At 41.4% G+C, this 27,509-nt stretch overlaps 1 protein-coding gene across 2 annotated transcripts in view; it reads left to right on the forward strand.

The window, feature by feature from the left end:
• The first annotated feature begins 10,936 nt into the window (after positions 1-10,936).
• Positions 10,937-27,509, forward strand: part of rasa3 (RAS p21 protein activator 3) — a 50,827-nt gene continuing 34,254 nt past the window's right edge. For both annotated transcript variants that reach the window (XM_061670180.1, XM_061670181.1), the window contains exons 1-2: positions 10,937-11,211; positions 26,340-26,457. In XM_061670180.1, the coding sequence (XP_061526164.1) occupies positions 11,157-11,211; positions 26,340-26,457 (173 nt within the window). In that variant the 5' untranslated portion in view covers positions 10,937-11,156. The remainder of the gene's footprint in view (positions 11,212-26,339; positions 26,458-27,509) is intronic.

Below are 27,509 nucleotides of genomic sequence, written 5' to 3' on the forward strand. Positions count from 1 at the left end.
AGAGTCGCCGATTAATGCATGTTTTTGGGATGTGGGAGGAAACCGGAGTGCCCGGAGAAAACCCACGCAGGCACGGGGAGAACATGCAAACTCCACACAGGCGGGACCGGGAATGGGACCCTGGTCCTCAGAACTGTGAGGCTGACGCTCTAACCAGTCGTCCACCGTGCCGCCACAAACATCAATCCATCCATCCATTTTCTGAGCCGCTTCTCCTCACTAGGGTCGCGGGCGTGCTGGAGCCTATCCCAGCTATCATCGAGCAGGAGGCGGGGTACACCCTGAACTGGTTGCCAGCCAATCGCAGGGCACATACAAACAAACAACCATTCACACTCACATCCACACCTACGGGCAATTTAGAGTCTCCAATTCATGCATGTTTTTGGGATGTGGCAGGAAACCGGAGTGCCCAGAGAAAACCCACGCAGGCACGGGGAGAACATGCGAACTCCACACAGGCGGGGCCGGGGATTGAACCCCGCACCTCAGAACTGTGAGGAAGACAGTTAACCAGTCGTCCACCGTGCCGCCCCGCAACAAACAAATGTGTTAAATAAAAGTTACGCAGGTTGTTTACGTAACAATATGATCTGCCCAGAATCAAGGATTGTTCAAATTTGGTGAAATGGCATTTTGCTTATCACCAAATACAAACCCGAGGGAGTAATATGAATAACCATCAATCCATCCATTTTCCATCCAGCCTATCCCAGCTATCATCGGGCAGGAGCTCAGGTACACCCTGAACTGGTTGCCAGCCAATCGCAGGGCACATACAAACAAACAACCATTCGCACGCACATTCACACCTACGGGATAGGCTCCAGCACGCCCGCGACCCAAGTGAGGAGAAGCGGCTCAGAAAATGGATGGATGGATATATTAATATACATATACAAGCACACACATATTTGCCATATAATATATATGATAATGCGGGTAATTGATCTTATTATTTAAAACATGACTGTTAAGAGTGGGCTAATTCCATTATTACATAATTTTTCAAGTTTATCATAATGTTTTGAATTCATAAAAATCAAAGTATTTTAAGTTGTTTTGTCAGTTTTCATTCCACTGCTTTTACTGACTGATTTAGATTTTTGCCGTGGTATCATTTCAGTACCGGTATGGAGGTTCTTTATGCAAGTATTGTATCGAAGTCAGAATTTTGGTGTCGTGACACCACAAGTGCCCACTAGATGGTGGTATCATACTTATTGCCATGTCACTGCACTATTGCCGGTGTTTTCCTCTGTACAGTATACGGTCTTCTCCAGCAGGGACGTACTGGGCCCAAAATTTAGCCCGGGAATTTAGATGGAGAGGCCCCCGGTGCACACAACCTAATAATTATAATAATTATTATTATTGTTGTTCGTACTGCCTTGCAACGAAGCTCCAAATACTAACCTTTTAGGTCTCATCTTTGTCCTGCATACACTGTATGCATAATACTATTGCATGTATGCATAATACTATTGCCCACCCGGTATCTCTACCGGTCATCTCTACCGGTCTGGTTACTGCGGCTTCCTTTTCCATTCTCCTCCTTCTCCCCACCACATCTTTCTGCTGCATCTTTCCTCCACTGAAAAGATCTGTCAGCTTTGCACATTTCGGTTGACGTCTGGTGTGGGGTAGAGGGGCGGCCCACCTCTTGCCCGACGATAGCTGAGTTAGGCTCCAACGTGCCTGCGAGTGAGGATAAGTACAGAAATTGGATGGATGGATAATAATAATAATAGTAAATATGATATATTCTTAAAATAACAAACATATACTTTTACCTGACAGTAACCTATGACAGGACAGAAACTGTTTTCCTGTTGTTTTCTTGGCTGTCGCAGCAAGCACAAATCGAAAGCATCTCCTAACAGATGCATTCATGAAAACACAGATTAAAAATAGGATTATCCGATAGCACAGTTCACATTGGTCCTTTTGTTAATTGCAGATCAAATCAGATTTTGAAAAATCTAGTCTGAATTGATTCAAGCCCTATACAGAGAATAATGCTCGAGAAAGATTAACTTTGCACACACATACCATCTGTTCCAGTCCCCACTCAGCCATAAAGTAGAGTCATTGAGACATGTACACATGAGGTGTTGTGCAGGTCCCAACCAGAGGTGGATAGTAACGGGCTCCATATACTCCGTTACATTAACTCAAGTAACATTTTGGATAAACTGTACTTGTCAAAGTAGTTTTATTATGCAGCCTTTTTACTTTTACTCAAATATTTATGTTAAGAAGAAATGATATTTTTAATCTTTTACAATAATCTACATGCCGCTCGCTACTTTAATTTATCTATTCTCTAATCTATTTTCAGACTTTCATTTTCGACTTCTGTGTCGGGCGCCATTGCACCAATCCACCATGTTTGACTCAAGTTCACCAATCAAATAAATCACGTCTGCACACAAAATCTTCTATTGGGTTTTGCGGGCCAATCAAAGTGAGTCGTGACAGCTGCGGGTGATTTGTGTTGACACTACATAGTAAGAAAAACAACAGCTTTAACATGCAGTGTAGTTTTGTCACTGCCAAAATTTGGATACTTCAACCCACTTCTAACTTGACCAAACACCTTGTGGGAAGTTACGGATGTTTTTGCTGTTGTTTTGGCTGTGCATATGGCAACATTTGCACTATTTTACGGTCACAAGTAACTTTTAAACATGCATTTGTTTTCTCTCTCTCTCGCTCTCTCTCTCTCTCTCACACACACACACACACTTTATCAATCAAGTCTGGTTAACAAACAGCTTCTTTATTCAGTCATTTTAGTGGATAAAGCAAATAATGTTTCTGTAAGGCCCTATGCATGTGTTGTTTTTTTCCACTTAAAAATTGAAATGGTGGCAGGTGTGTGTGGACTCACATTGAACATGAGCTTGAATGTGATCTCTTACTTCTGAACACAGCCACCTACCAGCTGTCAGAGGAAGTGTATCCTTGTGCAACCATATTTATATTTATTTTATTTAAACTTTATTTAACCAGGTATAAAAGACCAGTGAAAACAGAACATCTTTTTTGCAATGGTGACGTGACCAAGAAGACATCAAAACATCAAGTCCAAGTCAATCACATTCAAGTTTATTTCAGTTGTTTATTTTCACCTCCCCTCTCAAAAAGATACAACAATAAATAAGTAGAGTTGTACAAATTGTAGGTCACACTAAAAGTTTGAAAATGTCTTATACTAGTCAAAATTATTTTACAACACAAAAACCTGGCATATGAACAAGGGTGTTTAGACTTTTTATAGCCACTGTTTTCTTGTCCCTGTTTTTGTAATCTGCCTGGTGAGGCTACAGTGCACTGTTTAATAAGTAGAAACAATATAGTATAAGAACATTTCTTGGAGCTGAATTTGCCATAATTTGTTATTTTACAAAGATTTTCCATCCATCCATTTTCCGAATCGCTTATCCTAACTAGGGTCGCGGCCGTGCTGGAGCCTATTCCAGCTATCTTTGGACAAGAGTCGGGGTACACCCTGAACTGGTTGCCAGGCAATCGCAGGCCACATAAACAATCAACCATTCACACTCACATTCACACCTACGGGCAATATAGAGTCTTCAATTAATCTACCATGCATGTTTTTGGGATGTGGGAGGAAACCGGAGTGCCCGGAAAAGACCCACGCAGGCACGGGGAGAACATGCAAACTCCACACAGGCGAGGCTGGATTTGAATCAGGGTCCTTAGAACTGCGAGGCAGATGTGCTAAACAGTTGTACACTGTGCTGCCACAAATACTTTATTTTATAAAAAAATTATTTATGATGTTTGAACTTAAGGGATATTGTTCAGCAATATCTGAATATGCATATTCATATTTTTTGGGGGATTTTTATTTTATTTTGACATTCATACTCGGATTTAAAAAATAAAACTGAGTTACTCACTAGTTACTCAATACTTGAATATTGTTTCACTGAGTGCTTTAATTGTTTGGAGGAGTACCAGTACTTTTTACTTTTACTTCAATCATATTATTCAAAAGTAACAGTAACCTTATTTGAGTACAATATTTGGCTACTCTGCCCACCTCTGGTCCTATCCCAAACCACAGTGATTTTACAGTTACTCTAAGTGTAACAACGCCCTCACACTCCGTGGTGGTGGTGCACCAGTATGTATTTCCAGCAATTAACAATAAACACCCACTCACTAATCTGTTCAAATCCAGAATTTGAGACTTCTTTCCTCTGTCTTTGGCTTCACTTTTCATACAGAAACACATTTTAGGATCCATGTTTCCTTTTTCTGTAAGATAGTTGAGATACTTTCTTTATAATAAATTAGGGTCCTCCTGTTGTCTAAAATCCTCAGCAAAAAAGTGCATACAGTTTTACTCACAAGCTTGTGGGCTACCACAGGGCGTAGTCACATCAGCTACATTGAAATAAAATGTGGTTCTAAACATTTTTTTCCTGTGTGATGCAGCAGGCATGCATCTTAGATGATACAGGATGTGGTTATCTTGGTAGACCTGCAGAATTATTTTATTTTTCTTATTTTTTTTTTTTTTGCTGCAACTGCTGGGATTTGATGTCACTGATAGTGTAGTGGTACATATGGCTGACATATGGCTGTTTGGGTTCATTTCCTACTCAGTGAAGTGCAAATGTGAGAGTGAATGGTCGTATGTATGTGTGCCCTGCGCCCTGGTGATCGGTCCAGGCTGTAGTCTACCTTTTGCCCAAAGTCAGCTGGGATAGGTTCCTGCTCATCCATGACAATGAACAGAAGAGGCAGTAAATGGATGGATGAAATGAGGCTTGTGATCATTTTTATGCAGCAGGGGTATTACATTTATGACTTTGCATGATTATCTTGTTTGAAAATGGGCACATCGCTCCAGATAGCCATGAGTACACACATGACTAGCTCAATGATTTGAACACTCAGAGAGCTATGTGGAGAGTGTGCATTCTGATCTCAGGGATGTCTAACGGGCTAACAGAAATGCACCCTAATTAGCTTTAGAGCTTTTCTAAAGGAGTCACTGCTAATCTCAACACTGAAGCAAACTGTGATTTCTGGTGAAGGGGAAGTCCAACTGCTCTTTACTCCCACATCGCTGGCTTGTCCAGCTGAGGTCATATGTTCCGCACCAGTGCCGGGCTATTTTGAGGATTGTGGCCATTATGGTCTTGTAGGCGTGGCCCAAAAGGCTAACGCGTGAGTTGATAATAGCCTTGGGCCTTCCACCTGAATGGACTTTAAATCCCTCCTAGACATACATCCCACTGTTCAGCTCAACACTGCGGTAGGACTTGCATCTGTTAAATCTGAAGATCCATGTCAACAAGAAAAGTAGATCAATTTCTATCCAGGACATTTCATGTTCTATGACTGACTTTCATTGTACTTTGGTAAAGTTGATGTATGTAAATGGATTGAAGGTTATTTCTTTTCATATCTTTGTCACGGTGTTATGGTAAATTAAATAGGAAATAACAGTTCCCAGTATAGTAGATGACAAGGTTTCTGTTGATTTTCTCCCAGAAAACTAGAATGGTTATACCGTACAGTACTAGCATTTGTTTACACCACATCTTGGTTAAGTCCATCGGTAATATATCTAATCCCCCAATTAATGATTTAACGGTTTGGAAACAACATCTGCAATCTAATTGATTTAGTTAACAATCAGATGCAGTGGAGTCACTTGAGAATGTAGGAAAAATTGCCGAAGCTCAGAGAAGGGTTCAAATTCAAGTTTGTGGGCATGGTGACCAGTCCTGCCAACAGCTAAAATTATACTTTTTGAAAAGCCCATAATTACGGGCTGTTTCTTGTCTATATAATTTACCCATCAGCATGATGTTGCGTTGTATGGGGGAGTCATTAATGCCTACGCATGCCCCTCAACCATTATTATTATTATTATTATTTTCAAATTTAATGACAAGAGAGTTATCCATTAGAAATTCTGACTTTGGAAAATACAGAGTTTGGCAGATAATGCTTTGATCAAAGTGACACACTCCAGTCTCGATGTGGAAATACCATACTAATTCAGCGTAAATTCATAAATCATGCAATATTCTAAAACAAGCTTTAACTACCGTATTTTCACAACCATAGGGCGCACCATATTAAAAGGCGCAGTCGCAGTTACGGGGTCTATTTCTGTATTTAACACATACATAAGGCGCACCGTATTATTGGGCGCAGGCCTGGCAAAACATACGCTAGCTTAAAACATACGGTAGGATGCATGCACACTAAACCAATGTTTTTAAAAAGGCAGCGGGAGCAAAACTGAGTTCGGTTGTACTTTATTGAAGTATTTAACAATGTATTTTTATCAATCCTCATCCACAAATTGATCAAAGTCCTCATCTTCTGTATCCGAAATGAACAGCTGGGCAAGTTCTCAATCAAACACGCCGGGTTCGAGACAGTCTCATTGCCGTGTGAAAGCTCGAACAACAGTGCAAACAGACACGTTAGCCAAAGCATCCACAATCCATTCACAAATTGTGGCGTAACTCGCCCGGCGCTGCCTCCTAATCTTAGTAAAGCTGTGTGCGCCATCTGTCATCCATGGCTCCCACGCCGCTCACTTCACTTTGAACACCCTGTTTACACGGATGTCCAGTGGTTCGTCAAGCCTCCTGGAATGATGGCAAGCCCCAAGTTATTGCACTCAGTCGAATGGTGACTGTAGAGACGCTTCTCCCAGCTGTTCTTTGCTCATTAATCCATTGCTCGAGTTGGTTTTACAACTCGGGCCACCTCGCCTTGTTTCTGCGTTTTCTTTTTGTTTTTTTCCACGGAAACTCAGCTTTGTCTTTTTGACTTGGCGAAGCTCGTTTTCCTGCTTCCTACACTTGCAAGCCATGCATTCGTTGATCTTGAATTCTCTCGCGGCTGCTCGATTCCCATGTTCCTCCGCGTAACTGATAGCTTGCTGTTTAAACTGTGCTTTGTAAGCGTTTCTCTTTGTAGGTGACATTTCCGGGGTTCCTTAGCCAAACCGATGTTGTTTTGCACAATGCACACCCTGGAAATGCTCCCAGTCAGTCAAGCGGTTAAAAAAAGACAAGAAAAAACAAACAAACAAAAAAACCCGGGGATATATACCTACTGGGGGCGTGGCTTTAGCGTCGTACTTCACGCACCTTTCCCCTGTCCTCAGCCACGTCCGCTTTTCCTCTGTGTAAGCAGCGTGTCGGCAGGAAATGCAAAAAAAAAAAAAAAAACAACCAAAAAAAAAAACTAAGTCAAGCGGAGCGCTCATCACACAACAACATTTATAAATGTTGGAACTCGGTGCACACATAAGGCGCCCCGTCCATTTTGGAGAAAATTTAAGACTTTTAAGTGTGCCTTATGGTCGTGAAAATACGGTACATTAAATTTTGTAGATTTGAGTTGCAGTGAATGGTTTACTCATTTTGCAACACTGGAACATTGGTTAGCATTCTCACCTCAAATGAGGAAGGCTCTTGGTTTGATTCTGTCAGGTCCTTTGCCAATACTTTGGTAATTAACCCACTTCCTCCCGCAGTCCAAAAGCATGAACTGTATGTTAGGTTGACTGAAGACTCTAAATAGGCCATAGGTCTATTTGTCAATACCGCGATTGACTGGTGATTATACATCGTCACATGTATCCATCCTGTCACTCAATGTCTTTTACTTGACCTGACGTTGCTCAAACTCAAAATCTTCAAAAAGTAAAATTTAAACCCCAGTTAGCTTTGTAAGTTTTAAAATGTTTTTACTAGAATTACTTGTCAATGTTTTAATGTAAATTTTAGATGTGTTAGATATGTACAGATTTATGCAATAGCCAGGTTGTATGACTTCTATTTCCCAAGTTGAGTATAGCTATAATTTTTGTGTTTTGAATAAAAATAAACATACTGTACAACATAAATTACAATGATGGCTGAAGATGTCGACGAAAATGCTGCTGTTACTCTCATAACACATTTTTTGTTATGTTCTAATAAAACTGGTGAATAATGTTTTTCTCAGTCCTGAAAAAAACATTAATTGGACAACTGGCATTTTCCTATTTCAAATCTTTGTTATATATACCCTCTCCTTAAGCAGTCACCTTGTCGTGATGGAGGGGTTTGTGTGTCCCAATGATCCTAGGAGCTAAATTGTCTGGGGCTTAACGCCCCTGGTAGGGTCACTCATCCTCTGTGAGGGACCAGACAAAGCACGGGTGCAAAAGACTCGGGATGTTGTGAATCGGTGGAGAGAATACTTCGGAGACCTCCTCAATTCCACTGACACAGCTTCCCTTGAGGAAGCAGAGTCTGGGTTCTCTGAGGCGAGCACTCCTATCTCTGGGGTTGAGGTCACCGAGGTGGTTAAAAAGCTCCACGGTGGCAAGGCCCCGGTGTGGATAAGATTCGCCCGGAGTTCCTAAAGGCTCTGGATGTTGTGGGGCTGTCCTGGTTGACACGCCTCTGCAACATCGCGTGGACATTGGGGACAGTGCCTCTGGATTGGCAGACTGGGGTGGTGGTCCCCCTTTTTAGGAAGGGGGACTGGAGGGTGTGTTCCAACTACAGGTGAATCACACTCCTCAGCCTCCCTGGTAAGGTCTATTCAGGGGTGCTGGAGAGGAGGGTCCGTTGGGAAGTCGAATGTCAGATTCAGGAGGAGCAGTGTGGTTTTCGTCCTGGCCGTGGAAGAGTGGACCAGCTCTTCACCCTCAGCAGGGTCTTCGAGGGTGAATGGGAGTTTGCCCAACAAGTTTACTTGTGCTTTGTGGTCTTGGAGAAGGCTTTCGACCGTGTCCCTCGTGGAGTCCTGTCCGGGGTGCTTCTGGAGTATGGGGTACAGAACCACCTGATACGGGCTGTTCGGTACCTGTACGACCGGAGTCAGAGTTTGATCTGCATTGCCGGCAATAAGTCAGGCTCGTTTCCGGTGAGGGTTGCACTCCGCCAAGGCTGCCCTTTGTCACCGATTCTGTTCATAACTTTTATGGACCGAATTTCTAGGCTCAGCTGAGGCATAGTGGGGGTCCGGTTCGGTGGCCTCAGAATTGCATCTCTGCTTTTTGCAGATTATGTGGTTCTGTTGGCTTCATCAAGCCGTGATCTCCAACTCTAACTAGAGCGGTTCACAGCAGAGTGTGAAGTGGCTGGGATGAAAATCAACACCTCCAAATCTGAGACCATGGTCCTGAGTCGGATAATGGTGCAGTGCCCTCTCCGGATCGGGGTGGAGATCCTGCCCCAAGTGGAGGAGTTCAAGTATCTTGGGGTCTTGTTCACGAGTGAGGTAAGAATGGAACGGGATATCGACAGGCGGATCGGTGCAGCGTCTGCAGTGATGCAGACTTTGTATCGATCCGTTGTGGTAAAGAAGGAGCTAAGCCGAAAGGCGAAGCTCTCGATTTACCGGTCGATCTACGTTCCTACCCTGACCTATGGGCACGAGCTGTGGGTCGTGACAGAAAGAACAAGATCCCGGATACAAACGGCCAAAATGAGTTTCCTCCGCAGGGTGTCCGGGCTCTCCCTTAGAGATAGGGCGAGAAGCTCGGTCTTCCGGGAGAGTAGGCAGAGGCCGTCTGACGCTCAGCGTCGCGTCATCGGATTGAACATTTTTCTATTCGGGACCATTGACGCGGTGACGTCAAAAAGCTCCAATGGGAGCGGGGCGGGCGGAGTGATTTGATCTAATCTGTGATGTGATTCTGATTCTGATTTCTGAGACCTGTATGGCGGAAGGGGGAAATGGAGGAAGGCATAATAATTGCAGTGGCCCACTATCCCGAATTTTGGGCCAGTAGAAAACTAATACACTGAGACATCTCTGCGGGAGATCCAGACCTCGTGCGAACCCATATAAACCATTACCAAATGCTTACTCCGTCTGCTTTTGGGTCCAGTCCAATACCGTTTGGTACAAACCGTGACAGAGATGCTGCCATGAAATTAGTATTGGAAAATGGATGGATGGATATTCCCATTCCTTTTTTTTTTTGCTGCTTCGTCACCTCCTCCTCCTTAAAATAAGCAAAATTAGAGCTTTATTTTCCAACAATGACAAATACATATTGACAAGTTGCATTCCACTCAGCGGGGAAAGCCTCCCGACTTCCTTCGAGGCTGTTAGGTCACCATTTTCTAAATAGCGGTTGGCCGCACCGTGCACTATCAATACATTAAATTATAAAAAAAGCTAATGTTTTTACCTGTGAAAGGGTATGCTCCCAGTTCCCTTGTCGTAATTGTACGCCGTAACACAATGTACCGGTCCCCTTGGTTTTTTTGAGGGGGGTTTTCTTGCCGTCCACACACATGTAATGCAGTGAGGACTTTTACCCTCCGAGCTGCGTGTCACCATAGGCATGCAGCTCAAAGAGGGGATGTTATATCTTCCTCGTTATATTTATTGAACGTGTTTTGATAGCATAAAAGCCTGAGTAAATGCTAGCTAGCACTCAGTTTTAAAACACAAAAGTGTTTTGTGTACTCTGCCAAGTTATCAAAATGGGTGTCATACACTATTGACAGTAGAAAAAAATATTTTTTACTTTTGTAGGCTACTTTAGGAAATTTCAGAGTACATACTTTGTTCTCCTAGTTAATGAGTCGAATCAGTGCTACTTTTACTTACTAGTCGTTTTTTAAATACAATTCAAGAATCTGTACATCTACAGTACAGATACTTAATTAGTGCAGACTGTGAGTACTTTTGCCTACAATAATATCTGTATGACAGACAATCCAAAGTGAAGGTTCATATCTTCATACGCTCATCTTTGTTTTATACAGCTCTTGCATGGGATCTTACCAGAACGTGCCGGTTGTTGTGTTGTTCGTCATTTGAACACAACTCGTGGCTGACTTCCTTTCCACTGTCAGTCCTCGTAGATGTGGGCGGGGCTTCGTGAAGCTAGTTGAAGCTCACCCCCGCGGTTGTTGCTGCCGCTGCTGCTGCTGCGTGACGGACAGAGACCGTAGCGGTCCTGTTGTTCTCAACTAGCCGGCGGAACAGTGCTCGGCTCGGAGTGTGATCTCTGCTATGTATGCATAGATGTGCAAAACCTCTGGAATATCCCATCGCTGGAGAGGCTATAAGCGTCCGGCGTGGAGGAACGTGTCTGTCAAGCCGACGAGAGGGAACTACGATCCGGCGAGAGCATGGCGGTAGAAGAGGAAGGTCTGCGGGTTTTTCAGAGCGTTAAAATAAAAATAGGTAAGGAAAAAAAATCCCTACCCCCAATCTGAGCGCCTCTATGAATGGCTCCTCATTCTTGGGCCACATAGGCACCGAGGGCTGGAGGAGCGGGACAGATCTGTCTTGTTAATGTTATTCTAATTCAAATCACATGCGTTTTTGTGTAGACTGTACAACAAATGAGCATACAGTGGAAAAGAGATTGATACAGCCCTGTAGGGGGTGGGGGGACTGTGGGAATGTAGCAGCTGGCATACAAGAGTCATGTCGTGTGTTACAATTGCAATGCCTATATTTGCGTCCATATATGCATATCCTGGGTAAACATGCAACATTTATATGGAGATTTAATCTTCTCATGGACATCGTAACATTCCTCGTTCCCAAACAACCACCATATTCATAGTCATTGATTGTTTGAATAGCTTGCTATATTTAGATTTCTCCAATGGGTACCCTGGTTTGCAAGAGACTTGTAAGTGCACACACCGTATTTGTTATGAATGAAGCCATAAATGCTGAATGCATCGCAGTGAAAGGTCTGTTAGAGCTTTCTTGACCCTTTTAGAAATGATCACTCTAGAACATGAAGCATATTTGCCTCAATGCCACATGTGTAGTGGTCTGGACTGAATGGCTGTGTATCCTATAGGTTATAATAGGTAATAGCTCTGGTGATTACAGTAACTCTCTCTAATAAAAGTCTGAAGTCTCTATTAACTTTCAGTAAAATTATAGTAACATAGAATTTTTTTTATAGAAATTATAGTAAATCCATCTTCCGTGCATTGAAAATAAATGCTATTTTCCCAAACAATTTAAAATCTTTAGTTTGACTCTTTTTTCAGACCAACCTCATAGTAATTATTAAGGATGTTTGATACCACTTGTTTGCAGACCCATGCCTGTGCGAGTATGTACTCTTAAGTGCTCTCTGATACCGATACCACTAGCACATTTGATATATAACAATTCAATTAACGCAATGACAGATAATTGTGAACAAAGACCTTTCTTTCCTTCTGATGCACATGATGATTCGCCGATGTGTTAAACTGCTACATTGTGCTCCAAATACTAGGGAGGAGGACTTACTTGATGTCAGATTGTTTTGGCATAAATAGTTGCATGTCTCAGCAGCCTTCAAAACTACCCGATACTTTGAAATTTGGCCAGTATCGGCCCGATACCTATACCTGGTATCAGTACTTGCCCATCCCTGGTAATTATTATCATATATGATTTAATATTAAATATTTGATGCCCCACAAACCCCAAGTGATTTGCCATTTTTAATTAAAAAGAAATTAAAATGGTTTCAGTTAAGTGACGCCCCTTGCACTCAAATTACCGTAATTTCTCGTGTATAATGCACATTTTTTACCTCAAAAAATTGTCAAAAGTCAATAGTGCGCATTATACATTGGTATAGAAGAAAATGAAAAAGACTTTCACATTTTATCAATGTATGCTGCCATCTAGAGGTTCTGAAAAAGCTGTACTCTTTCATTCCACTATTCCACCGCGCCCTAGAGGTTATGAAAAAGTTGCACACTTTCATTCTAGTATGCCACCTAGAGGTTATGAAAAAGGTGTAGACTACACTTTCATTCCAATATGACAGGGGTACATATCACTGGATATATGTACAATTGTGCTCATAAGTTTACATACCCAGGGAGAATTTGTGAAATATTGTTTTGCTTGTTTTTTTTTAATGGCTTATAACAGAACAACAACCATCATTAATTTCTTTATGTTTATGTTTTGTTTAATGATAATGCTTTTCTGAAATGCTTGACAGTTTAATTTGAATCCCATTAAAATAAAATAAAATGTGTTTTGCATGGTCCTTCATGTTTTCTTAAAAGAATTGGACACTTCTTGCAAATCCTGCCTGCATAATCAAACATATTAGCACAACTGTGTGTTTTCTCATTTACGAAATAAAGGTTGGGCTGTGAATTTCAAAATAAGAGCAAGTAAATAAAAGGAAAGTACTGTGATTTCAAATAAGGTGTTTAACTTCAGAATAATTATTTGAAAAAACTAACAAAATACAGATAATACTTGAGCAAAATCATGCATTCTAAAAATGCATTATACATAGGTTGAAGGGTTTTCCAGAATTTTGAGGTCAACTTTGGGGGTGCGCATTATACACGAGAAATTAAGGCTATTAATTCATGTGTAATCATAGTCAATGTTTCTTCTAAGAGGGGGTGCGCTCTGTATGTTTCTAATTTTTTTTGCCTTTTTAATCCATTCAGTGGCACATTAATTTCCTGTGTGTGCGCTAATTGCTATTCCTGGTCAATAAGGAACAATCTCACTGATATCTGGCACCCCATTCATCCTGGCTGCGATGTCCGAATTGTTATGACTTCCATTGTGTGACAGAAGGGACACACACATGCACGTACTCGCATGCACACACACACACACACACCAACAAAAACGGTCGAGCTGCTACAAAATGTGGCTGCATTTCTGAATCTCCTTTCTTTACGAATGTGAGAAATAAAACATTTCAGTTATGCATTGACGTATAAATGTATGTTTGTGTAAAGCTGGTTGGAAGAACCCCTTCAACATATCATTAGAAAAATAGATTATTATGGCTTAATATTTACACCTTTTTAATAACAAACAATACTGTTATTGCTGTTGTCCTCACTTCCAAGCTCAGGCTGTGAGTCCTCCACCTGTAGTGACGACAGTAGAGTTTACACTTTTTAGTCACCTAGCACCCGTCATGTTACTGGCCTGTGCAACCCTTGCATCACACCGTTTTCACTGCATTGTCTTCTTTTCATGTGGTTGGCTAATGACTCGGACCTGAACATTTTTGTGTAGGAGCGACTTACTGTTGGGACACTCTGCCAAATGACGACTTCCCTTAGTTTACCGAAGGAATACATGACTTTCGTAAACAAAGCAGGGATACTGGAATCCATACTGTCTGTAAAACAGGAAACAGGAAACTACCTCCCAATCACCTTCTGATTGGCTGCACTAGACTACAGAAGAATTGTGTTTTTTCCTGCATGGCATCACGCTAATATGTAGCAGATGTGGTGGGACACAGAGAAGGGACATAATTGATGCCTCACATACAGGAGTCAGCTGCACTTTTGGTCTGTCAGTGCTTCAACAAACAGCTGGATTCTCAGTGACACAGCTGGAGGTACAACTTACCACTAATTAGCTAAAACACATGTGCTTTTTACTTGTCTTTTACTGTTAAAACACAATTTGACAAACTTGAGACAAGAAAAATATATTAGAAACTAGAATTGTACGAAAAACAGTGTAGATGTACTATAAAGGATTAACTGTCCAATCAAGTGAAAAAACAAGTGCTGTTTGTTTTCTATCTGCATGTTGCTGGTTCTGATGACAGTACCGTACCAATTTTGGTTCTGGAGTGGGGGACAGTGGCTTTGTGGCTGGTTGTATTTGTGTTGAGACTCTTTTATGCAAACTGTTCAAGTGTGGAATTATCTGCCTTTTCCTTGGGAGACAGTTTGGTATAAATGGCACAGACATGGAATAGAGGGACCAAGTCATTCTACCAATATGCTGCCTTCAGCAGTAGTGACAGGGTTGGGAAATAGGGGATGGTGGGTCAGGGGTGCGAAGTTTCCCACTTGACACTCACTTCTCCCACCCTATTTTGTTGAAAGCAATTGTCGCTGTCTGAAAACTATTTTATACCTCACACCAGAAGCTGGCGCTGATGTCGCCATACAGGCTCGCTGTGTGGTACACCCTATCCGCCCTATGCGGAACCTCATGTGACTAAACTACGAAAACAGGTTAGTGGGTTTCCTGTGTATGCCGCAATAACTAGCAAAACAACGGGTTGATAAGAGAATGTCCCGATGGGAGCTAAGCATGGTGGGGTCGGGGGGTACGGCAGCGGCGGTGGTGGTTGTTGTGTGGTGGGGGGGGGGTCAGTGTACCATCTCTCACTCAGCACAAAATAAAAATACAGGGGAACCTCAATTTAATGGACTTAACACCCAGTATAGTACAAAAGTATCATAAATAAATAAAAGTTTACCTATACTTACTGACCTATAAACATTGCTGTGATGGTCTAATACCGCCATGAAAGTGCCGTACTTGCTGGTGCTTGGGAGGGATGATAATGACAACATACACATTCACATTCACACCTACGGGCAATTTAGAGTCCTCAATTAATGCATGTTTTTAGGATGTGGGAGGAAACCGGAGTGCCCGGAGAAAACCCACGCAGGCACGGGGAGAACATGCAAACTCCACACAGGCAGGACCGGGGATTGAACCCCGCTCCTCAGAACTGTGAGGCTGACACTCTAACCAGTCGGCCACCGTGCCGCTAGGCCGACAGTCTATTAAGTAATGTAATAATTTGGACACTACCTTTTCATTACTGGCCGTCATAGCAAGCTTGTAGTATTAGAATTGATTTAACTTCCATCCATCCATCCATTTTCTGAGCCGCTTGTCCTCACTAGGGTCGCGGGCGTGCTGGAGCCTATCCCAGCTGTCATCGGGCAGGAGGCGGGGTACAGCCTGAACTGGTTGCCAGTCAATCGCAGGGCACATACAAACAAACAACCATCCGCACTCACATTCACACCTACGGGCAATTTAGAGTCTCCAATTCATGCATGTTTTTGGGATGTGGGAGGAAACCGGAGTGCCCGGAGAAAACCCACGCAGGCACGGGGAGAACATGCAAATTCCACACAGGCGGGGCCGGGGATTGAACCCAGATCCTCAGAACTGTGAGGCTGACGCTCTAACCAGTCGGTCACCGTGCCGCCTTGATTTAACTTAATTGATTTTTTTTTTTTAAATCCAGTCCATTCACACTTGGATCAATTTACAAAATGATCCTGTACCCATTAGCAAGATAACTTCAAATATAGAAATGGCTTACATCCAATCAACAACATTAGATCTTTTGAAATTTCATTTATAGCACATAATGTACTGTAATAAAAAAAAAAAAAATCTATGTTGGATGGTATGGAAACGCAGAGCAGTGGAAGAAACTGGATAAGTTGAGGTGTAAAGAGGTTAAGAAAGTCTCATTAGGGCAACCTCCGGCTATATGACTTTGGTGGGCTTGAGCCTTCGAGGGAAAAGTGGATTTCTTTCGACAGAACCCCCTCCACCCATTTCACAGCTGTCCAAAAGAGGTTCCCTAACCTCCCCCTGTCCAGACTGAGTAGGAGGAATGGAGTGACTGAGAGGGGAGGAATGCCAGTGTTGCAGACTCCTCTCATTAATGGGAAAACTTGTCCTAAAATGCAAGTTCTGGGAGAAGTGCAGTAGTTTGCTGTAAACATTTGTGTTGACTGTATAGACGCAGACAGTGTTTCGGGCCAGGCAGCTTTAGCCTGGGGGAATAATCCGGTTCAGGCACAGCAGCTCTTCCTCAGTAATCTATCTACAATGAGAAAACATTACTTGGAATAGCCACAGTAGGCCCAGCATGCAGGGTCAGAAGGGGCAAATAAATGGTTTGGGGTGTGTCGCTCACTGGTGTTGTCCTTCAGATGCACTGTCGGTGATGTGATCACGCCCTGGGGTGACCTCTAACTACTGAGAGTGTCATAACAAGCATGAAGGCCTCACTGAGCAGTGATTTAAAGACAGACTCCTGAGAGCTATATGGTGGTTATGCTGCAAATTGTTTTGCACATGCTGATTGAATCAGGTTTTGCAACTTCTCTCAAATACAATCGCTTGCCTCATACAACCTAACATAGTCCCCATTTCTGTTTTTTTTTTTTTTTTTAAATGATTGCATGTTTGTTTGTCTGCGCCGGCTTTTTCCAAGCCTCTGATAGACCTAATTATAAGCATTGTTCTTTCTGAAAGTCCAGTAAAAGTTGCCCAGTAAACTTTTGGATAGCATCACGTCCTCACATTTAAACCCTCCCAGCTTCCCCATATTTAGTGAACTTGCACAACATCTCTGTACAAGTGTGTGTTGCAGTGCATGTTGTGGTTGTGTATTTCTGTCTCACTTGAGTTTTCCATTGAGACTTACCAGATCAGTGTGAACATTAGCTGTTGCCAGCACAAGATGGGAATGAGTTTGATCAGTAACCCAATACTGTTTTCTTCCCAGGGACTATGGTGTGTTGCATGAGCAGTCATTAACTGTAAATACACTTTTCCAAACGAATTTGGCTGGCACCAGTCGTGTCGCTGCTGCTATAAAACGGGCTGGAAAAGAGCAAGAGGAAAGTCTTTGGAAGGTTTATACTTCTCATATGAAGTGTCATTTTTTTCCCACTCAATTTGATGCTCATAATGCTGCTAAAATGATGCTCCTCAAACTGTAAATCAATGGATGAAAAAAACATTTATCCACTAAGAATATAAATATATGCATGAAAGCAGTTACTAAGTGTACAACAGCGCCCTATTCTTCAATGTCAGTAGAAGAGATGGTTGTACTTTAGGAACGTGTTTCTTAGGCCCAGGCCTGTCACGATAATTACTATATCGACTTATTGTTCGATAAATAAAATGGACAATGATAGTCTTTCCGGACTCGATAAATGGTCATTGTTGTGATGTGCTAGTGTGCGGATCACACAGTGAGCTGACAGAGTTGAATGGTTGTGTCATTAGCCGCTAGTGGGCTCATCGAACGACGGCGGTCCGGTACACTCTTGCAGGTGTTGGCTCCATCCAATACTCCACAGCCTTGCTTCATGTGCAGCGTGTAGATTCACACACTTAAGGGAAAGTTAACCGTTTGTTGTGTTTGCTAGCCTGGCCGAGAGCTAGCAAGTTTAGGAGCAAAACAGCTAGCTCCACCCCGGCAAAGTCATTTAAAACGTCAGTGCCTCTCCGAGTTGTTGTAGTTTGTGTTAGTCCCCAGTTAACACAAACACAGGAATGTTAACTGTTTATTAAACATAATCTCAGTGGCACATGTTATTCAACCAATAGTTGACTATAGCGAACGTCAACATATATTTGATTGACAGGTGAAGGGCATTCTCTTCAGCGGACCAACCACACAGTAGCTGGGTTTACATGGAGACTTTTTTGTCATTCCAATTGGAGATCTCTGGTCAACTGTTTACATAGGACGTAATCTATCCCAATTGGATGTATACATGATGTGCACTACATTTAATCCTAACAGCCGTGAGACATGCGCACGTAGTCGTGAATGTCATGTCATTTATCAAGATAATGATCTGTCGTCTATTCAGCACAGTACTTGGGATCGTTTGTATACTTTTATTTAAAAAACGCTTGATTAAAAACAACGTATAAGGAGCTAAAAACAAGACCTCTGTCACATTTGAGCTCCGTCGGGAGCCGCCATATTCACACCGTGCGTAAAAGATGATGTCACTGCACATTTACGGCGAGATGAATCATACGCAGACAATAGCTTTTCCCGGTTCTATTTAGAATGACGGTATACATGGGAAAAATTGTACTTTTGATCAACTTGGCAAAAATTATTTTCCACCCCTGTGAAACAAAATGAAATTCTATTCAGATTCAGCCTGTTTATTCTGACTGAGGTCTTTATATGGAGCATCTTCATTCGGTTTGGGCTTCTAAATGGATTATCATCGGAATAGAAGGTACAATGCAAACCAGGATAGTCTTGTAGCTCTTTATTCTTTACCGGTATATCAGATCCAGGGGGATCCATATGATAGAGTAAAGAAAAATAATTTAATAGAGAAACCAGAAAGGAAATTATAATAATAACAATAATGATTTAAAAGACAAAAAATACATATATAATAAAAAATAAGTGTGGGCCTTATTTTTCATGATTTCAGAGACGTTAAAAAAAACAATATTATTGTTTATCGTGACATTTTTGGGGGAAATATATCGTATAAATAATAAATATTGTTATCGTGACAGGCCTACTTAGGCCTGGTGTATACCAACTGACAGGTTCTGCAACTGACCGATAGACACTAGTGTTTTGCTCCAATTCAAAGTTTGAGCATTGCAACATTGCAAATGTAACGGCTAATCAAAAATGTTATGTTGTATCACATGAACTTTCATAACAAAAATTAAATTTCTCAGTACGAAGTGAGATCCAGCCAGCTGCCATCAAGCCAGATCAATGCAGTAAATACAGTGTGCATATACAGTCACAGGTTTCTTAGGTGTTTGGCTCCTTTTTAATGCCTGGTTAAACTAAAGGTGCATTTGGGGGGGACAAATAGAATGATGACAACAAAAAAAGTTTAATAGTTTGTAATTAGTTTAAGTTAAGAGCTGATAGCTAGCCTTTTTCCATGGTTTTATTAATAGTAACCAAAATCACTGGAAGTACAATTAAGCTTAAGCATGTCAAATATGACAAAATATTATGGAATCAGCTATACCTTTAGCGGTAGCAGGTATTAAAATGAACAAAAAATTGAAGAAAAAAATGGTCTAAACTAGTGGTCCCCAACCAACGTGTTGCTGGTCGCGTGTCCGTTAGTTAATTTGTCACTTAATTCTAGTGGAGTATTCTGACAATTGTGTGATAGACGGTTCATTCACGCTACTTAGTTGCAATCAGCCGTGACGCTATTAATTTGGTCTCATCTAGTTCTTGGCCTAAAGAACAACAACATAGTGTTAGCCTCCAGTATTAATCAGCTCAATATAACACTGGCATGGAAGCATTCCGAACATTCAGAGAAAGAATCTCCCATCCTTTAATTGGAACAATATACAGTACACTGATGGAACATAAATATGGCAAGTTTACACAGGCTATCAAAGTTAGCATAGATTTCAGCGAAGTTAGCATGTCAGTATTTGTGCATTAGTTCAACAACTTGTTTAAATTTATTTGCCCAACTGACTGTCAAGAGACTGTATCCTTGGTCAACATTCGCATCAGGAACCAGTAAAATGGGAATAGGTACACTACCTTGTTTTGTGTTGTGTTAAAAACTCTTTCACTGCCAATCCTCCCAGTTAACATGGATATTTGACATTTATAGCCGTCAATGGCACTGAATGAGTTTGAGGAGATTTATTTGGCCCTCAGGCTGTACTCTCTTTCAGTCTGTCATCTGGTAGTTTTTTTTTTTGTTACAAGGAAGGCATTTATGTTAGAAAATGTTTGTTGTTTCTGTCATCTAAAATTAAAATGATATTCTCAAGCGGCACGGTGGACAACTGGTTAGAGCGTCTGCCTCACAGTTCTGAGGACTGTGGTTCAAACCTCGGCCCCGCCTGTGTGGATTTTGCATGTTCTCCCCGTGCCTGTGTGGGTTTTCTCCGAACACTCTGGTTTCCTCCCACATCCCAAAAACATGCATGGTAGGTTAACTGAAGTCTCTAAATTGCCCCAAGATATGAATGTGAGTACGAATGGGTGTTTTGTTTGTGTGCCCTATTATTGGCTGGCAACCAGTTCAGGGTGTACCCCGCCTCCTGCCCGAAGATAGCTGGGATAGGCTCCAGCGCGCCCGCGACCCATGTGAGGATAAGCAGCTTGGAAAATGGATGGATGGATGATATTCACGGTAGCTAGAGCACACGCACACACACACACACACACACACTCACACACAAAACAATTAACTGGTTGATTGATAAGTTTCCCTATAGTCAAATGCCCATCCGGATCATTTTAGAACTTGGAGAAGTGTTTAGTGCACTTGCAAATTATACTTTCAATGGCTTTGGAAGAAGTCGCACAATAACTGAATAACCATGTTGATGTCATCTGGGGTTATCTGAGTTAATGGAAATTTTGTGTTCTAAATAGAAAAAAACAGTGATTCAACCTTCAAGTTCCAAAGATGGTTTCTGTTCAATTATAGTTCATAAGTGCCTTGAGGATAAAAAAAAAAAAGTGTTATTGTAAGTAAAAGGTAAGATTTTGTTGTCATCGTTGTTTTCTTTGCACAAATACCTCAAGCTTGTTCTGCTTTTGGTTTGAAGTATGTAAATGTCTACCGGTCAACGAGCCGCTAACAATATAAAGTGTCAAGTTGCATGAGAGGAAATATAACATAAGGAGTTAGAGCCAAAGAACCAGTTTGTCACGCTTTGATTTTATCAGAGTGGATGACTTAGTGGCCTGAATGTAGTTGTGTGTGAGTGTCATCATTATTGTTTGACATCTTGTTGAGAAATATGTACATTGTCAAAATAAATACTATCATAATTGTATGCTGTAGCCCCAGTTGCGATAATAAATTTCCTGGTCTGACACTTTTATTAAATACAAAATAAAAATAACAGATAATAACATAAGTATTAACAGATAATTGCACAACTATCTGGCTTTCTTTCCTTTTAATGATATGTCTCGCACACACACACCCACGCATGCACACACGCGCACACACACACGCGCACACACACACATTCGCGCGCACACACAACTGGATCATAACTGGGGATTTTGCTGCTTTCAAGCTACATCTTGGATCCAATTGAAATTCCTTTCTCCTCATCTCATTTCCTCTTGTAGCATTCTCCAATGCTAACTGCTCTCCAGTCCCCCTCTTTCTCTCTTTCTCTCCTACAGTCATTGTTCTCCCTCACAACGGATTGAGTCCTTTGCATATACCTGTACATAATTTTCTCTCACATACATTGCCATTTGTTTCCTTAAGCCCATGTCTACTAGGTGTGCAAGTTGTGCAAACAACAACTGAAAATATTCATGCATGCATATCCTTGAATGTGTTCACATCACTGGAGATAAGAATAACAAGTTGCCTTGCTGTAACTGTACACGCAACACAGAAGGAAGATTAACAAAGCAACACATTTAACTGAGGTCATCTCTTCAATCACTTGTGGTTCCTCCTGCCTTGCACACGTCTTCGTCTCCTGCATTCTGCAGCATTGTAATCAGATGGAGAGTTGACCTACTGTTCATGTGTACCAATTTCACAATCTTTGGTGTATTTGTGTTATTATTTTTATGTTATAATGTATGTTCCCATCTTGTTTTCTGTGCATATTCCACTTGCACATACCTTCCAAGAGCCGTGTGTGTTTTGTTCGCATATTAGGGCAAGATATTCTCAAAGGACAGCAGTACTGATGAGCTTTGCATGATGAGGGGAGAAAGCTGTTGTTTTTGTCTGCTTGTTTTTATTGTTGCGGAGAGAAAATGAAATCCAACCCCTCTAGAGAAAGAAAGGGGGTGTGATGAAAAGGAAAAATAAATGAGGTTTAAGCTTATTTCAAAAAGGAATATGGAAGTATTGGACCAACATTAAAGCTCCAATGAGGAAGAATATTTGAAGGCAAGAAGAGAAAATTGAGTGGTCGGCAGGCTGAGTTTATCTCTTTAAAGATAGATAGATAGATACATAAAATGAGATGCGAGCAAATAAAAAAATCAATGATATACCTCTGTTAATAGAATATTGATAGCATTTCCTAGAAATAAATCTAACTACTGCATGTATTTTAAAGGGCTGTGAGAATAGTATTACAGTACAGTGTAAAACAAATCCGTTTTTCTGCTCTTCAGGTAAAAAATTAGTCCTTGAAAATGTTTCTGATGATGGAAAATATCAAGGAGTATCTAGGTCACTGCAAGTTGATTTTCATACCATATAAAGTCATTAACTGAAACATTTGGCCAAACATATATTTTGAGTTTCATGATGGGTATAAAGGTCAATATCTAACAGTGTTTAGAGATATGACTCCAGAAGAATAATTCTTGGAATGTGTGTGATGGTGCACTCACCTTTTGTGTGTGCTATCCAGTCTATTTTATTAGCCAAGTCATTAAACACAAAACAAAAAGATAACTGTAATTCCAGAATGGTTTTGTTTCAATGACAACCTGGATGTCACAATCCAATCAAGGGAATTTATGGGTCATTGATGAGAGGAAAACAAACATTGGAAGGCAAATGGAAATGAGGGATTATTACTGAGTGATGGAATGAATTTGAGAGAATAAACACACAAAGGATAGCAGAAGGAGGGTGTTAGGTTTGGCAGATCTAATAATGGAAGGGAATAAATTTATACAATGAAGATGAACAAGACTATCACTTTGCTTTCATAGAACAGTTATGTTGGGTAGAAACAATTTCAGGCAGCAGGGTGTGGTAAGAATCATGTTTTTGCACTCAGGGTTCTTTTTCATTTATGAATGATTGTTGTGTACTGTGATGTATGAATCAGAGTGTCACACATTACCCGAGGTTGCATTGTAACAGACTCCCATGGGGGTACTTCATCAGCAAAAAGGCGGCACAAGAGAAAATAGGACAGCACATGGGCCCTGAGTCCATGTGAACTGTAGTTGTGAGTCGGAGCAGTGGCTCGTTCCAGTCACCCCAAAGAGCAAACAGTCACATTCATTGTTTTACTTAACTGCGACAAGTAGCAAAAACTTACTTTCCATAGCCTAGATACTGGAGTAAACTAAGTTACAATTCCACACATTAGTTGCCATTACTGCTTTTCAAATAAATGATCACAATGTCACAATACATCCACACATACTTTCAATGGATGAGGCCTTGGTTAACGATAGATCGATTTAACCCAAAAGTATGTACCTATGTTAATGTAGTAGTAAAGTCATAATTACAGTGAATATTTAATTTATATATTTCTAGGCCATAACTGTAGAAAAAGTAAAATGAAAAAAATTACAAAAATTCCTTACCTTTACTCCTGTAATTGGCTTACATACTGGAAGGTGCACCAACTAGTTTATTGTGCACTGTTCATAACCACAATGTCATAGGTTGGGACCATCAACCCCCCCTTTAATCCTAAATTTTTAGAGGACTGTGAGAATGGTTCCTGAAATTCCACTAAACCATTGCAACAATGTGTGTTATTAATTGATTCCCTGTAGTAGTAGTAGTTTTCGGTTTTGGTGTTTTACTGGGAATCCCAGTAAGCAAGAAGTTATCTTTAGAAATGTGTTGGTCTCACAATTTTATAACAAACTGACTAGAGGGAAAATTCATGCATATTTCCTAGCATAGTGCTTCAGAACCTGTGTGATTAGTGACCTAAAACTAGTGATGATGACACATGAAAAATTTTCATTGCTGCTAACGCAGACGCGTCCTTTAATCTGTCACTGAGCGCACAGAAGAAGAAGATGAATAAAAATGGTTTGTAAGATTCCCCATTGAAATGTAATTGCAAGTGCAAAATTGATTAAACGTCTTAAGTATTCATGCTCTAATGAACTAACTCACAAATCCTGTCCTTTCATGGAGAGAATCGGTTTGCGGTTTTACAGCCAGTGCTTCAGGGTCAAAAGTCAACTCTCTCCCCTTCCCCCATTAGGCACACTGAAACAGTGCAGTGTATTATATCTCTGCTTATAGCAAACTGTAATGTTTAAATTTATGCTTATATTACCTACGTAACGCTCATTTCTCTCCTACACTGAGGTTTTCTTCAAGGACCGATCTGATCCGTTTCTATGAGTAGACAATTTGGTTTGTAAAATGTTTAAAATTACAAACAGTGGATTGCATCTGATGGCTTCCTGAATCTAAACAACAGCAAAACCATTACCTTGTAAAACAAAGTGAACAAATTAGTAGTAGTAGTCTTGACTCTTGTTCCTTAAAACCAGATACATGTGCTTTTATTATGAAGACGTCATTCAGTCAAAGGTTGAACTACTGATGATAGATGGATTTGTTGTAGCTCAGCTGGTGAACAAAATTATCAGATATGGCTGCAAACATGTGCGCAAGGCATTTTGAGCTAACACGTGTAACTGAGACTGTGGAGACCTGTGGGTCCTCTGGGTGAAGACAAACAGAGAAGGAATGACTTGGATTCACCTGAGGCTTCGTAAACGAGAATATATTCTTCATGAGGGATTGGGACACCACTTTATCTGTGTGTGTGTGTGTGTGTGTGTGTGTGTGTGTGTGTGTGTGCGCTCGCTTGCGAGTGTATGTTCAAGCATGTGTGTGGATGTGGGAGGTTGGACCACATTTTTGTGAAAGGGAGTGTTATCTGTCACATATGCTTGAGGAACAGACAACAGACCTGGGCATGATGAAGGAAGTGTCACGGTTACTTTCATTCACACATCAGACTACACGTATGCACCCACGCGCGAACACACAGACACACACACACACACACGAGATGCACAAATGATACACAATAACCATTCACACATTTGGCTCTATTTTTGCAGACAGTGCATCTGTGCACTGTCGGATTCTGATTTTCATGCAAGCGCAAGGCTCGATGTGCGTGTCTACCAATTTGGCAAATCCGTCTATGCCAAGCAAGTTTCCAGCGCAGCGAGTGTGTGTCCTTGGAGATGTGCCTGCTGGAGTGACAATTTGGCTACAGAAAGTCAGTCTAAACTTACAGCTGCTCAGACCAATTATAAATGCCAACACAGGCTAGACCACTGGTCTAATGTGATTTTGGTGAACGTGATCTTGACACAGGCAGACATATATACAGAGGTCTGCGGACATATTTAAGTTAGCGTTTGCCACCAGCTCATTCTGTATTGAATAATGGTACCCGCTCACATTGTCTGTTGCCACACCGGCCAAGAGCAGTGACAATGCTCCAGTCACGCATGGATGGCTGCAAATACGCATTATACTCTTCCCCACAGAGATGCCTCTGTTGAGACTGTCACACTGCCCCACATTTAAAGGGAATGAGAGGAGTCACTTTGATTGGCGGTGAATGAAGTCTGCTACAAACACTCCCTCAGTGTTGCAGCACACCCACTCTCGGATCCATCGGGCTACGCTGGTCTGTGAAATTACCAACACAGTTGCGCCACCTGCCACACCACATTGACTCCGTTCACGAAAATAAGGCCCATTGTTTGAAATTTTGCATGTGAGTGTGTGTCTGAGAGCAGGACATGACAGTGTGCCCTGTTTAAAAATAGCCACACTACGAGAAGTAAGCTAATTATACTTGATGAGGGACTTGATGATGTAATGATATTGTAGGTCTGTTGAGCATATGTATTTCATTTAAAACAGGAACAGGTGTACACACTTATATAAGGATATTTTATTACTGTTGCTGCTCTATAATAAATAATCACTTTCAGCATTGTGCCCGAGTAAACAGATTGTGACTGCTTACCTCAGCGTTCCTGAATAATAACCACTCACTCCCCTTTCTTCTCTGTGCAGGAGAAGCTAAAAACATCCCTCCATACCCGGGGCCAAACAGGATGAGGGACTGTTACTGCACTGTCAACCTGGACCAAGAAGAAGTCTTCAGAACGAAGATTGTTGAGAAATCACTCTGGTATGCCCGCTCTCCTGCCTCTTTCTGTTTCCTGTTCTTTTTTTGTCAATGTGGACAGGAAGTTGCAATAAAACACAACTTTCAACAACCAACATAATAGAAATGTTACAATCAATTAACACTTACAAGGAATGAAACCTTTTTGCATGAGGTTGCGTTGATATTACCAACAGTTACACATTTGAAATTACTGCTCCCTCATGAATTGAGTTGGTTGGTTGGTTTGTTTGTTTGTGCATCACAGCATAGCATACAAATCTCCAGAGATCTTCAAAATGCCGTTTTCAAATTTGCTGTGAAGTCGCAGTGAATAATGGAAGCGTAAATAAATAAACATCTCTGGGCAAAGATGATCATCTGAACAAGAATTGTTTCTCTTTTCACAATTGTGTCTTATCTTTCTTATCTTTTTTTCACACGCTTAAGTAGTTTATGATTTTCTTTTATATTTCTTTAGCTCTTACAATCCTGTTGTGTTTTCATCTAGTTGTATTGCATTGTTAGTTTTGGTGAGAATCTAATGCAATAGCAATCATAGAAATAGTACAGATTTTAAAAAAATAAAATAAATCTTATGTGTCAACTCTTATGTTTTTGTGCAGCCAAGTTTATCCATCCATCCATTTTCTGAGCCGCTTCTCCTCACTAGGGTCGCGGGCGTGCTGGAGCCAATCCCAGCTGTCATCGGGCAGGAGGCGGGGTACACCCTGAACTGGTTGCCAGCCAATCGCAGGGCACATAGGAACAAACAACCATTCACACTCACAGTCATGCCTACGGGCAATTTAGAGTCTCCAATTCATGCATGTTTTTGGGATGTGGGAGGAAACCAGAGTGCCCGGAGAAAACCCACGCAGGCACGGGGAGAACATGCAAACTCCACACAGGCGGGGCCGGGGATTGAACCCAGGTCCTCAGAACTGTGAGGCTGACGCTCTAACCAGTCGGCCACCGTGCCGCCCAGCCAAGTTTATTCCTGTTTTATACTATATGTCTGTGAAATGGCAATTGAACATTTCTATTTTGTTGTGCTTGTGTAGGCTCCGCTTACA

This window comes from Phycodurus eques, chromosome 2 (assembly GCF_024500275.1).
Source record: "Phycodurus eques isolate BA_2022a chromosome 2, UOR_Pequ_1.1, whole genome shotgun sequence".
Classification (NCBI taxonomy): domain Eukaryota; kingdom Metazoa; phylum Chordata; class Actinopteri; order Syngnathiformes; family Syngnathidae; genus Phycodurus; species Phycodurus eques.